At 37.7% G+C, this 15,403-nt stretch overlaps 1 protein-coding gene across 1 annotated transcript in view; it reads left to right on the plus strand.

Annotated features, from left to right (window-relative positions):
- Window positions 1–15,403, plus strand: part of ATRX (ATRX chromatin remodeler) — a 281,996-nt gene that overhangs the window by 47,118 nt on the left and 219,475 nt on the right. Inside the window, 1 exon segment of the mRNA XM_031660872.1 lies at window positions 13,470–13,582. Within this exon segment, the coding sequence (XP_031516732.1) occupies window positions 13,470–13,582 (113 nt within the window).

The raw sequence follows: 15,403 nt of genomic DNA on the forward strand, positions 1-15,403 counted from the left end.
TAATTTTTGCATTTTTAGTAGAGACGGGGTTTCACCATGTTGGCCAGACTGGTCTTGAACTCCTGACCTCAGGTGATCCTTCCGCCTTGGCCTCCCAAAGTGCTGGGATTACAGGTGTGAGCCACTGTGCCTGGCCCTGGCACCTTTTATTTTACTTTATTTTATTTTATTTATTTTTTTGAGAGTGAGTCTCACTGTGTCGCCCAGGCTGGAGTGCGGTGATGCTATCTCCCCTCACTGCAACCTCTGCCTCCTGGGTTCAAGTGATTCTTCTGCCTCAGCCTTCCAAGTAGCTGGGATTACAGGCGCCTGCCACCATGACTGGCTAATTTTTATATTTTTAGTGTAGATGGGGTTTCACCATGTTGGCGAGGCTGGTCTCAAACTCCTGACCTCAAGTGATCCGTCTGCTTTGGCCTTCCAAAGTTCTGGGATTACAGACGTGAGCCACTGTGACTGTCCCCCAACATCATGTATTGAGCCTTTCTTTTCCCCAGCGTATGTTCTCGGCACCTTTGTAAAATAGAAAATGAGTTTACTGTAGATGTGTGGATTTGTTTCTCAGTTCTGTATTCTGTTCATTGGTTTATGTGTCTGCTTTTATGCCAGAGTCATGCTGTTTTGGTTACTATAACTCTGTGGTATAATTTGAAGTCTGATAATGTGATTCTTCATTTTGTTCTTTCTGCTTAGTATAGCTTTGGAAATTCTGGAACTTTTATGGTTCCATGTAAGTTTTAGGATTGTTTTTTCTATTTCTGTGAAGAATGTCATTGGCATTTTGATAGGGATTGCATTGAATCTGTAGATTGCTTTGGGTAGTATGGACATTTTAATAATATTGATTCTTCCAATCCATGAACATGGAATATCTTTCCATTTTTTGGTGTCTTCTTCAATTTTATTCAATTTCCTTTTCAGATTGGTTACTGTTGATATATAGAAATGCTGCTGATATTTGTATAGTGATTTTTTATACTGAGAGTTTACTGAATTTATCAGTTCTAATAGTTTTTTTGTAGAGTGTAGGTTTTTCTAAATATAAGATCATATAATCTGCCAATAAGGGTAATTTGAGTTCTTCCTTTCCCTTTATTTCTTTCTCTTGTCTAGTTGCTGTAGCTAGGATTTCCAGTAGTACTTTGTTGAGTAACTGCTGGAAGTGGGCATCCTTGTCATGATCTGGATCTTAGAGGAAAGGCATTGAGTTTTTCCCCTCAGTTTGATACTAGCTGTGGGTGTGTTGTATATGGCTTTTATTATGTTGAGGTATGTTCCTCCTAAGCCCATTTTTTTGAGGATTTTTATCATGAAGGAATGTTGAATATTATCAAATGGTTTTTAAGCATCAATTGATAGAATATGGGTTTTGTACTTCATTCTGTTGATACGATGTATCACACTGATTTGCATATATTGATCCCCTCTTGCATCCAAGGGGTAAACTCCACTTGGTTATGATGAATGATCTTTTTAATGTATCTGGTTTGCTAGTATTTTGTTGAGGATGTTTGCACCAATATTTATCAGAGATATTGGCCTGTCATTTTCTTTTTTTGATGTGTTTTTGTCTGGTTTTGGTAACAGGGTAATACTGGCCTCACAGAATGTGTTTGGAAGTATTGCTTCCTTTTATTTTTTGGAATAGTTTGAGTAGGTATAGTATAGATGCAGGAATTTTCTCGGCCCCTTTGTTGGACTTGTGACAGGGGCAAATGTTTACTCAGCCTGCGGTGCTCAACCCCTTGTTGGCGGGTGCATGTGAGTGAGTGAGTCCGGGACCTGGCCGGCTGGTCCGGGCGCTGATACGGTAGCAAGCTCTGTGCAGGGACCACGGCAAGACCAGGCACAAGTGAGTGAGTGTGGGACCCGGCTGTTGTGGGCACAGCACCCAGGTTGATGGGGAAGGGGGTGGTGTCTGTGACCCCGAGGCCCCCAAGGTTGTATTAACAGTGCTCCTTTAGTTCTGCTGTCTGCCGACGGCTGTGTGTTAACAGCTCAGATGGCCTCTTGCCTTGTCATGTGGGGTGGCTGCCCTCTACTGGCAAGGGCAAAGGGCCGGTGTGACAGTCTTTTTTGGGTACCCACACTCAGTGTGTCCTGAGTTCTTGTCTGGTATCCAAGAAGAATGAGGTCGAGTGGACACTTGAAGGATGGTGAAGGTGAAGAATTTTATTGAGCGGTGGGAATGGCTCAGCGGAGAGGGGAGCTGGAGAGGGGACGGGAAGGGCTGATTTACCTGAAGTCCGGCCGTTTCTTCCCTAAGTCAAGCCATCTCCTTTGCCAAAGTTTGGCCATCTTTTCTCTGAAATTAAGCCGTTTCTCTCCTCTCTACCAACTGAATCTGGGGTCTTTATAGGCACAGGATGGGGACGGGGCAGGCTGTAGGAGTTTTGGAAAAGGCAACATTCTATTGGTAAAGAGAAATTATTCAAACAGAACCAATCGGGAGAGAACAGACAAACAGGAATAGAAGTTTTCACTTTGGGCCTTGGGTTTCAGGCTTTTTGGCTTGAACGTGGAGTTTCACCAGGGACTGCCCCTGTCTTCCTAGAATTTCTCTGCCTCCTGCCCCTATTAGTATTAGATCTTCTTTAAATATTTGGTAGAATTCAGCAGTGAAGCCATCAGGTCCCAGGCTTTTATTTACTGGGAGAATTTTTGTTATGGCAACAATCTCATTGTTATAGTTGTGTTCAAGTTGTAGATTTGTTCATAGTTCAATCTTGGTAGGTTGTGTCTAGGAATTTGTCCATTTCTTCTAGGTTTTCCAATTCATTAGCATATAGTTTTTCATAGTAGCCAGGAATGAACTTTTTTATTTCTGTAGTATCGCTTGTAATTGTAATGTTTCCATTCTCATCTCTGATTTATATATTTGGATCTTCTCTTTTTTTCACTCTGGCCAAAGGTTTTTAAATCTTCTTTTAACTTTTACAAAAACCAACATTTTGTTTTATTGATATTTTGTATTGTTTTCTTTATTTCAGTTTCATTTGCTTTACTCTTATCTTTACTATTTCTTCTGATTTTGGAGTTGGTTTACTTTTGCTTTTCTTGTTCTTTAAGATGTGTTGTTAGGGTTTATTTGAAGTATTTCTTCTTTTTTGATGTAGGTGCTTACAGCTATAAATTTCCCTTTTAGTAATGCTTTTGCTATATCCCATAAGTTTTGGTATGTTGTGTTTCAGTATCATTTGTTTCAATGAATTTTCCAATTTTCTTCTTAATTTCTGCATTGTCCTATTGATCATTCAGGAACATATTGTTTAATTTACATATATTTGTATATTTTTCAAAATTTCTCGTTGATTTCTAGTTTTATTCTGTTATCAGAGGAGATGCTTGATATTATTTCAGTATTTTAATATCTTAAGACTTGTTTTGTTACTTAATACATGTTCTGTCCTTGAGAATAATCCATGGGCTGAGGAGAAGAATGTGTATTCTGCAGCCCTTGGATGAAATGTTCTGTAAATATCTATTAGGTCCATTTGGTCTGTAATGTGATGTTTCGTTGTTGGTTTTCTTAGGAAGGTCTGTCCAATGCTGAAAGTGGGATATTGAAGTCTCCAGGTATTATCATATTGGGGTCTGTTTCTCCTTTTTGCTCTAATAATACTTGCTTTATATATGTGAGTGCTCCAGTGTCGGGTGCATTTATATTTAAAATGGTTATGTCCTCTTCTGAATTGACTGCTTTATCATTATATGGTGACCCTGTTTGGCTTTTCTTATAGTTTTTGTCTTGAAATCTATTTTGTCTTATGTAAGTATAGCCACTTCTGCACTTTTTTGGTTTCCATTGGCTTTGGAAAATATTTGTCATAATTATGTTTGATAAGGACACATGTTAGGAAGTTTTCAACACTTAAGTGAGTAGTAAACTTGTAAGTAAAGCAGGTATGAATAGAATCTCTTGGATTAGTGAAAAGTCGAAATCGTTAATTACTGTTTAATTTAAAACTGAAGTTACAGGTATTAACAAATAACTGTATGCTTTATAATGTGTTTATTTTTCTGAGACAGTCTTGCTCTGTTGCCCAGGCTGGAGTGCGGTGGTGTGATCTTGGCTCAATGCAGCCTCCGCCTCCCAGGTTCAAGCAATTTTCATGCCTCAGCCTCCCGAGTAGCTGGGACTACAGGCATGCACGGGCATGCCCAGCTAAGTTTTTTGTATTTTAAGTAGAGATGGGATTTCACCATGTTGCCCAGGCTGGTCTCGAATTCCTGACCTTAAGTGATCCACCCGCCTTGGCCTCCCAAAGTGCTGGGATGCCGGGCCATATAATGTACTTTAAACATGACGATTTTGAAACTAGAAACACACGCACATGTGAGTAATTTCTTAAATGGAATTGAATTACCTTGAATAATCTTAGAAAAGTGATGTTTTAAATTTTGAATTAGTTTGAGTCATACATGTCTTTATCAAATTTTAAAGAAAAGTCTATGAATTAAAAAAGAAAATAAAAATTTTCCTGCATGAAAGCAATGAGTTTATTATGTACCAAAAAGGTAGAAGAAAAATATCTTCTGTAATATTAGCTAGATATTACTTACTATAGACATTTTGGGGTATATTTATTAGCAATATTTTAATTCAATTTTAAACATAATTGTTGTCATACATCATAGACAGTTTATAGCCTGCTATTTTTGGTTAGCATTGTAGTATGAGCTATTTTCCATATTATTTGAACTTTTAAAATTTAATGGTTGGTATGATATTGTATGACTTGTTTGCATCCTTGTTCACCTAGTCTTTATTATACACTTTAATTGATTACAGTTTTTTTTTTTCTTCTGTATCTCACAGATAGATACCTTTGTTGAGTAAAGTTATTATGTAGAGATATTTTCTTTGGGCCGGATGCGGTGGCTCATGCCTATAATCCCAGCACTTTGGGAGGCTGAGGCAGGTGGATCATGAGGTCAGGAGTTCAAGACCAACCTGGCCAATATGGTGAAACCTCTTCTATACTAAAAATACAGAAATTAGCCGGGCATGGTGGCGCACGCCTGTAGTCCCAGCTACTCAGGAGGCTGAGGCAGGAAAATTGCTTGAACTCGGGAGGTGGAGAGGTTGCAGTGAGCCGAGATCGCACCACTGTACTCCAGCCTGGGCGACAGAGCAAGACTCCGATTCAAAAGAAAAAAAGGAATACTTTCTTTGTGTAGATAAAGAGAGATAGAATTACTAGATCAAAGTCTCTTGATGGTTTTTGCCAATTTGTTTTGTAAATGTATGTATCACCACAGGCTATCTATGAGAGTGTCTATTTCACGGGAACTTAGCCTACAATGAATAGTCATTTTACCTCTAAATATTTGATAAGTTAAAAAATACTATCACATTTAACACTTCATAGGCTTTAAGAAGTTGCAGTTTTATATTCATTTCTTCGTGCATTTTATGTACTTTTTTTCACAAGTTTCTATAGGGAATGAGAGCAAAGTAATGTGTTTTTCATTATTTATTTTGCTAACCAAACATAATTTAATTACTGACCAAAAGGATGATCCTAATAACTTGGAATTATTTTCATGTAAAATGTCTATGATAGAGATAATTGAATTTAATAATGAAAAGAAGTATTACAGAAATTGGCTCATTGAACTGAGCTTGTTTTCAGCTAATCCTTGTGCAAAGTGATAATGACTTTTTTTTTTTTTTTTTTTTTTTAAATAAAGATGGGGGCTCGCTATGTTGACCAGGCTGGTCTCGAACTCCTGGCCTCAAGTGATCCTCCTATCTCCACCTCTCAAATTGCTAGGATTATAGGCATGAGCCACCACACCTGGTTTAATAGTGGAATTTTTATTATACTTTTTGTGGATTTGAGGACAGGTGGCATTGTACATAACACATTCTACCATTAATTTTCCATCTTTCACCTTTCTCGTTGTGCTTTCCTTCTCATCCCATTCCTGGTGTTGAACCAATGCATCATTTGTAAATTTGTGGACAGTCTGCCATAATCTGTTGTTTCTTCAGACTTCTTTTCCGGTTTATAAGAAGACTATTGTTTTAAAAGTACTCTCAATTTTTTATTTTTTATTTTTTATTATACTTTAAGTTCTGGGATATGTGAACAGAACGTGCAGGTTTGTTACATAAGTATACATGTGCTATGGTGGTTTGCTGCACCCATCAAGCCATCATCTCCATTAGGTGTTTCTCCTAATGCTATCCTTCCCTTTGCCCCCGACCCCCCGACAGGCCCCAGTGTGTGATGTTCCCCTCCCCGTGCCCGTATGTTCTCATTGTTCAACTCCCACTTATGAGTGAGAACATGTGGGGTTTGGTTTTCTGTTCCTGTGTTAGTTTGCTGGGAATGATGGTTTCCGTCTTCATCCATGTCCCTGCAAAGGACATGAACTCATCCTTTTTTATGGCTCTGTAGTATTCCGTGGTGTGTAGGTGCCACGTTTCCTTTATCCAGTGTATAATTGATGGACATTTGGGTTGCTTCCAAGTCTTTGCTATTGTGAATAGTGCTACAGTAAACATATGTGTGCATGTGTGTTTATAGTAGCATGATTTATAATCCTTTGGGTATATACCCAGTAATGGGATTGCTGGGTCAAATGGTATTTCTAATTCTAGATCCTTGTGGAATTGTCACACCATCTTCCACAATGGTTGAACGAATTTATCCTCCCACCAACAGTGTAAAAGTGTTCCTATTTCTCCACATCCTCTCCAGCGTCTGTTGTTTCCTGACTTTTTAATGTTCGCCATTCTAATTGGCCTGAGATGTTATCTCATTGTGGTTTTGATTTGCATTTCTCTAATGACAAGTGATGATGAGCTGTTTTTCATATGTTTGTTGGTCACATAAATGTCTTCTTTTGAGAAGTATCTGCTCATATCCTTCACCCACTTTTTGATAGAGTTGTTTGTTTTTTTCCTGTAAATTTAAGTTCCTTGCAGATTCTGGATATCAGACCTTTGTCAGATGTATTAAAAAACACTAATAATTTTTTAAATTTCCCAATTCCTCATGGGTAAAAAAGCAGTCAAACATTGATGGTAATGATCGTGGGCCATAGTTTTGTTTTTGTTTTTTTTAAAGTGACATTAGGATTTAACATTGGTGTGAAACCTAGTCGTTTATTTAGTTAGCTAACATCAGGATTTAGATTTATTTTTTTGACCCAGTTGCAGATAGGCAGATCAGATCTCATAGACTGCCATCTGCATCAAGCTCCTGTTGTAGTTATGCGAATGTGAGACTGAAGGCTGAACCCAAGTTTCTCTAATGGAGATTTTTGTTTTTATTATTATTATACTTGAAGTTCTAGGGTACATGTGCTGTCAACATGCAGGTTTGTTACATATGTATGCATGTGCCATGTTGCTGTGCTGTACCCATTAACTCGTCATTTACATTAGGTATATCTCCTAATGCTATCCCTCCCCTCTCCCTCCACCCCACGACAGACCCCGGTGTGTGATGTTCCCCTCCCTGTGTCCATGTGTTCTCATCGTTCAACTCCCACTTACGAGTGAGAACATGTGGTGTTTGGTTTTCTGTTCTTGTGATAGTTTGCTGAGAATGATGGTTTCCAGCTTCATCCATGTCCCTACAAAGGACATGAACTCATCCTTTTTTATGGCTGCATAGTATTCCATGGTGTATATGTGCCACATTTTCTTTATCCAGTCTATCATTGATGGACATTTGGATTGGTTCCAAGTCTTTGCCATTGTGAATAGTGCCACAGTAAACATACGTGTGCGTGTGTGTTTATAGTAGCATGATTTATAATCCTTTGGGTATATACCCAATAATGGGATGGCTGGATCAAATGTTATTTCTAGTTCTAGATCCTTGAGGAATTGCCACACTGTTTTCCACAATGGTTGAACTAATTTACAGTCCCACCAGCAGTGTAAAAGTGTTCCTGTTTCTCCATGTCCTCTCCAGCATCTGTTGTTGCCTGACTTTTTAATGATCACCATTCTCACTGACATGAGATGTTATCTCATTGTGGTTTTGATTTGCATTTCTCTAATTACCAGTGACGATGAGTTTTTTTTTTCATATGTTTGTTGGCTGCATAAATGTCTTCTTTTGAGAAGTGTCTGTTCATATCCTTTGCCTACTTTTTGTTAGGGTTGTTTGTGTTTTTCTTGTAAATTTGTTTAAGTTCTTTGTAGAGTCTGGATATTAGCCCTTTGTCAGATGCATAGATTGCAAAAATTTTCTCCCATTCTGTAGGTTGCCTGTTCACTCTGATTTTATATATATATCTATTTTATATATATTATAGAAATTTTGTTTTATTATGTTTTATTTATATATATACACACACACATACATATATATATGTATATTTATTTGCTGTGCAGAAGCTCTTTAGTTTAATTAGATCCCATTTGTCAATTTTGGCTTTTGCTGCCATTGCTTTTGATATTTTAATCGTGAAGTCTTTGCCCATGCTTATGTCCTAAATGGTATTGCCTAGGTTTTCTTCCAGGGTTTCTATGGTTTTAGGTCTTACGTTTAAGTCTTTAATCCATCGTGAGTTGATTTTTGTTTAAGGTGTAAGGAAGGGGTCCAGCTTCAGTTTTCTGCATATGGCTAGCCAGTTTTCCAAACACCATTTATTATATAGGGAGTCCTTTCTCCATTGCTTGTTTTTGTCAGGTTTGTCAAAGATCAGATGGTTGTAGATGTGTAGTGTTATTTCTGAGGCCTCAGTTCTGTTCCAGTGGTCTGTATATCTGTTTTGGTACCAGTACCATGCTGTTTTTGTTACTGTAGCCTTGCAGTATAGTTTGAAGTCAGGTAGCATGATGCCTCCAGCTTTGTTCTGTTTGCTTAGGATTGTCTTGACCCTGCAGGCTCCTTTTTGGTTCCATATGAAATTTAAAGTAGTTTGTTCCAATTCTGTGAATAAAGTCAGTGGTAGCTTGATGGGGATAGCATTGAATGTATACATTACTTTGGGCAGTATGGCCATTTTCATGATATTGATTCTTCCTATCCATGAGTATGGAATGTTTTTCCATTTGTGTCCTCTCTTATTTCCTTGAGCAGTAGTTTGTAGTTCTCCTGGAAGAGGTCCTTCATATCCCTTGTAAGTTGTATTCCTAGGTATTTTATTCTCTTTGTAGCAATTGTGAATGGGAGTTCACTCATGATTTGGCTCTCTGTTTGTCTGTTACTGGTGTATAAGAATACTTGTGGCCGGGCGCGGTGGCTCAAGCCTGTAATCCCAGCACTTTGGGAGGCCGAGACGGGCGGATCATGAGGTCAGGAGATCGAGAACATCCTGGCTAACACGGTGAAACCCCGTCTCTACTAAAAAATACAAAAAACTAGCCAGGCGAGGTGGCGGGCGCCTGTAGTCCCAGCTACTCGGGAGGCTGAGGCAGGAGAATGGCGTAAACCCAGGAGGCGAAGCTTGCAGTGAGCCGAGATCCGGCCACTGCACTCCAGCCTGGGCGACAGAGCAAGACTCCGTCTCAAAAAAAAAAAAAAAAAAAAAAAAAAAAAGGATACTTGTGATTTTTGCACATTGATTTTGTATCCTGAGACTTTGCTGAAGTTGCTTATCAGCTTAAGGAGATTTTGGGCTGAGACGATGGGGTTTTCTAAATATACAATCATGTCATCTGCAAACAGAGACAATTTGACTTCCTCTTTTCCTGATTGAATACCCCTTATTTCTTTCTGTTGCCTTAATGCCCTGACCAGAACTTACAATATTGCTGTGAATAGGAGAGGTGAGAGAGGGCATCCTTGTCTTGTGCCGTTTTCCAAAGGGAATGCCTGCAGTTTTTGCCCATTCAGTATGATATTGGCTGTGGGTTTGTCATAAATAGCTCTTATTATTTTGAGATATGTTCCATTAGTACCTAGTTTATTGAGAGTTTTTAGTATGAAGGGGTGTTACATTTCATTGAAGGCCTTTTCTGCATCTATTGAGATAATCATGTGGTTTTTGTCATTGGTTCTGTTTATGTGATGGATTATGTTTATTGATTTGCATATGTTGAACCAGCCATGTATCGCAGGGATGAAGCCGACTTGATCGTGGTGGATAAGCTTTTTGATATGCTGCTGGATTCGGTTTGCCAGTATTTTGTTGAGGATTTTCACATCGATGTTCATCAGAGGTATTGGCCTGAAATTTTCTTTATTTGTTGTGTCTCTGCCAGGTTTTGGTATCGGGATGATGATGGCCTCATAAAATGAGTTAGGGAGGATTCCCTCCTTTTCTATTGGTTGGAATAGTTTCAGAAGGAATGGTACCAGCTCCTCATTGTACCTCTGGTAGAATTTGGCTTTGAATCTGTCTGGTCCTGGACTTGTTTTGATTGGTAGACTATTAATTACTGCCTCAACTTCAGAACTTTTTATTGGTGTATTCAGGGATTCAACTTCTTCCTTGTTTTGTCTTGGGAGGGTGTATATGTCCAGAAATTTATCCATTTCCTCTAGATTTTCTAGTTTATTTGCATAGAGGTGCTTATAGTATTCTCTGATGGTAGTTTGTATTTCTGTGGGATCAGTGGTGATATCCCCTTTATCATTTTTTGTTGCGTCTATTTGATTCTTCTCTCTTTTGTTCTTTATTAGTCTGGATAGTGGTCTGTTTTGTTGATCTTCTCAAAAAGTCAGCTCCTGAATTCATTGATATTTTGAAGGGTTTTTCCTGTCTCTGTCTCCTTCAATTCTTCTCTGATCTTAGTTATTTCTTGTCTTCTGCTAGCTTTTGAATTTGTTTGCTCTTGCTTCTCTAGTTCTTTTAATTGTGATGTTACGGTGTCGATTTTAGATGTTTCCTGCTTTCTCTTGTGGGCATTTAGTGCTATAAATTTTCCTCTACACACTGCTTTAAATTTGTCCCAGAAATTCTGGTACGTTATCTCTTTGTTCTCATTGGTTTCAAAGAACTTCTTTATTTCTGCCTTTTCGTTATTTACCTAGTAGTCATTCAGGAGCAAGTTGTTTAGTTTCCCTGTAGTTGTGCGGTTTTGAACGAGTTTTTTAACCCTGAGTTCTAATTTGATTGCATTATAGTCTGAGAGACTGGTATGATTTCTGTTCTTTTGCATTTGCTTAGGGGTATTTTACTTCTAATTATATGGTCAATTTTAGAATAAGTGCGATGAGGTGCTGATAAGAATATATGTTCTGTTGCTTTGGGGTTGAGAGTTCTCTTAGGTCTGCTTGGTCCAGAGGTGAGTTCAAGTCTTGTGTATTCTTGTTAATTTTCCGTCTCGTCCGTCTGTCTAATATTGACAGTGGGGTATTAAAGTCTCCCACTATTATTGTGTGGGAGTCTAAGTTTCTTTGTAGGTCTCTAAGAACTTGCTTTATGATTCTGGATGCTCCTGTATTGGGTACATGTATATTTGGGATAGTTAGCTCTTCTTGTTGCATTGATCCCTTTACCATTATGTAACATTCTTCTTTGTCTGTTTTGATCTTTGTTGGTTTAAAGTCTGTTTTATCAGAGACTAGAATTGTAACCCCTGGTTTTTTTTTTTTTTTGCTTTCCATTTGCTTGGTAAATATTCCTCCATCCCTTTATTTTGAGCCTATGTATGTCTTTAATTTGTTTTTAAAATTATTATATCCATCCTACTGAGTATAAATTGGTTTCTTGTTGTGGTTTTGATTTGCATTTCCCTGATATGACTAATGATCTTGAGCATTTTTTCATGTGCTTATTGGTCGTTTGTATATATTCTTTTGAGAAATGTATATCTAAGTCTTTTACCCCTTTTAAAATTTGAGTTGTCTTTTTGTTGTTTAATTGTAAGAATTCTTTATGTATTCTGGTTACCAGACCCTCATGAGATATAGGATTTGAAAATCGTTTTCTCTCATTGTATTGATTGTCTTTTCACTTTCTTGATGGTGCCCCTTGACATGCAAAAGTTTTGACTTTTATTAAAAATGGTCCTGGGCATGGTTGCTCACACCTGTCATCCCAATGCTTTGGGAGGCTGAGGTGGGAGGATTTCTTGAGGCCAGGAGTTTCAGATCATCCTGGGCAACATAACTGGACCCCATCTCTACAAAAAATTAAAGAAAAAGTTTAGCTAAGAATATAGTTGTGTGCCACAATTCCTCAACTAAGAGCATAGGTATGTGCCATAGATACTCAAGATGCTGAGGCAGGAGGATCGCTTTAGCCCAAGAGTTTGAGGCCTCAGTGAGTCAAGGTCACGCCACCGTGCTCAAGCTTGTGTGACAGAGCAAGAGGCTAACTCTAAGGAAAAAAAATGGGGTAAACTTACACTTTCCTTATTTAAAGTTTTAAGTCCTTAAAACCCTGTTGAATTACTGATACATCTATTATGTAACTTAAGAGTTGATGCTATAAAACTTAGTTAAGGAAATATTTCCCTGGGCGATGGAGCTCTTGCGAGTCCTCTTCTATGTTTTGTTCATCTTTATGCCAGTCAGTTATACAGTTCTTTTGTGTCAAGCAGAGGATAGAATAATAAACCAAAACACTGCTTAGGCCTTTCAGAGAGTAAGTGTTCTGTAAATGTATTTGATAAATTACTGAATTATTTTTATTAAATGATGGAAAGGAAAATCTTGACCTCTCTTTTTCTGGGTGTTGGCTAGTATAAATCTTTCTTGAAGTGATAATCTACATCTATGTTTTGATTTCTAAGGATTTCCCAAATATAAGCTATATGCAAGTGAGAGGAAATAATAACTTAGGTACCTGATGATAATATGACAAGATAAGTATAAGGATCAGCTATTTGTTGTGAAATAGGAATGGATATAATTTAAATATGAATACCTTTTTGCTGCTTAATCCCCCAAATTTTCTTTTGATTTCTTCTAAAATTCTTTTGTGGTAGGTAGGTTTATTGTTTGTTAAGAATTAACTTAAGGGTTGCATTTTTCTGATACATTTTTAAGTAACACAAAGTAACACAAAGTTTAACTTCTGTTTAAAAACAGCATATAGAGTACATTGAAAGACCTCAGTATTTTCGAAATGTTTAGTAAGTAATAGCAGTTTCCTTAAATGATATTTTAATCCTAGGTAAGTGTACAGGTAGGTTGTGTTACTCATATTTTTATATCCTTAGTGAAATAAAATTCTTGGTTTTTTTTTTTGAGACCGTGTCTGACTCTGTTGCCTTGGCTAGAGTGCAGTGGCATGATCTCAGCTCGCTGCTACCTCTGCCTCACAGGGCTCAAGCCATCCTCCCACCGCAGCCTCCTGAGTAGCTGAGACCCACAGGCACGAGCCACCGTGCTCTATTATGAGCCACCACACCCAGCCTAAAATTCGTTTTCTTTAATATTTTTTCTTTCTACACCCACAGCTGTAACATTTCCCTTAGTTTTTGCTTTGAATGTGCATACTCTTACACGACTTACAGTATGGCTATATTTTCAGTTTGCTAGAGCTTTACAATTAATTTAAAACATGAAAGGCTAATTAAGGGAATTCTTTAAATTTTGTTTTAATAGTGAAAGCAAGTTGAATACATTGGTGCAGAAGCTTCATGACTTCCTTGCACACTCATCAGAAGAATCTGAAGAAACAAGTTCTCCTCCACGACTTGCAATGAATCAAAACACAGGTAAATTGAAAAAGAATGTGCTATACCTTCTAGTCTTTTTTCTTTCTTTTTTTTTTTTTTTTTACACTTATGGAGGTAACCATTTATTTTATTCAGGGAGCAGCTTTTAGAAGATTACAGTTTGTGAAAAATGACAGATTAGCAAGCTTTATAGAAGTCCCTATTATGTATCTTAGCTATATCTGATATAGGAGATTTTAATTTTGGTGAGTATGACTATAGAAAGCTTAGAAAAGGAAGCACTTATGGTTTTATTTGTAATGGAAATGTGTTATAGAATGGCTAGTTAATGTTGATGGTGAAAAAATAATATTAGAAGAGGCAGGAGTAGTACAGGAATGTTTTATCCTAGCAATTATTCATGTATTAGGAGTTACATTTTTATTTTTATTTTTGTGATGGAGTCTCGCTCTGTCACCCAGGCTGGAGTACAATGGCATGATCTTGGCTCACTGCAACTTCCGCCTCCTGGGCTCAAGCTGTTCTCTTGCCTCAGCCTCCTGAGTAGCTGGGATCACAGGCATCTGCCACCATGTCCGACTGATTTTTGTATTTTTAGTACAAGCTGGTCTGGAACTCAAGTGATCCGCCCTCACTGGCCTCCCAAAGTGCTAGGATAACAGGCATGAGCCATCGCACCCAACATAAGAGTTAAATTTTTATGTTGTTTGATAATATCCCTGAGTAGATTTGGTGTATTTATTTTTTTAAATAAAACCACTTAACACTTCCTCTCTACGTCCCTGTCTCTGTCTCTCTTTAAAAAGATTTTTTTGTTTTTTTTAGAGACGAGGTCTTACTCTGTCACCCAGACTGGAGTGTAGTGGTGTGATCATAGCTCACTGCAGCCTCAAATTCCTTGGGCTCAAGCAATCTTCTCACCTCACCCTCCCCAGTAGCTGGGAGTACGGGTGTGTGCCACCATGCCTGGTTAATTTTCAAAAAAAATTTTTTAGAGACATGGTCTTGCTATGTTGTCCAGACTGGTCTTGAACTTCCTAGCCTCAAATGATTCTCCTGCCTCAGCCTCCTGAGTAGCTGAAATTATAAGCAAGAGCCATTGTACCTGGTTCCCTTTTTTAAAAAACATTTTGTATCATGCAACAGTTAGCATTTTCAGGTTTTCAAGGGTAACTACAATACACATGCACACAGACACACACGATATGTACAAAAAAAGTATAAGAGAGTTATAGTGAAAAGTTCAACCATATGTGTAATTAGAGTTCTAGAAGGAAGAAAGAAAATTGGTTAAAAGTCCAATTTGAAGAGATGCGGGCTGAGCATTTTCTAAAAAGTGATGAAAGACATTGAACTAGAGATTCAAGAAGTTTTGTGAACCCTGAGCAGGATAAATATAAAGAAAACTACAGCTAGGCATGTCATAGCGAAACTCCTAAAGAACATAAACCAAGAGAAAAATCTCTTACGTAGCCAGAGGAAAAAAAAATATTATTTTCAAAGGAATAACAGTAATATTGGCAGCTCACTTAACAACAGAAATGATAGAAGGCAGAGGAAAATGAAATGATTTCTTTAAAATGTCAAAGAAAAATACAGTCATGCATCACTTAACTATGGGGATATGATTTTTTGAGAAAGCATTGTTGGGTGATTTTGTCATTGTGCAAACATTATGGAGTGTACTTACATAGGCTACTACACATGTAGGCTATATGTTATAGCCTGTTGCTCATAGGCTACAAACCTGTGCAGCATGTTGTTGTACTGAATACTGTAGGTAATTGGAACACAATGGTAAATATTTGTGTATCTAAACACATGGAAACATAGAAAAGGTACAGTAAAAATACAGTATTA

Source organism: Papio anubis, chromosome X (genome assembly GCF_008728515.1).
Source record: "Papio anubis isolate 15944 chromosome X, Panubis1.0, whole genome shotgun sequence".
Taxonomy (NCBI): domain Eukaryota; kingdom Metazoa; phylum Chordata; class Mammalia; order Primates; family Cercopithecidae; genus Papio; species Papio anubis.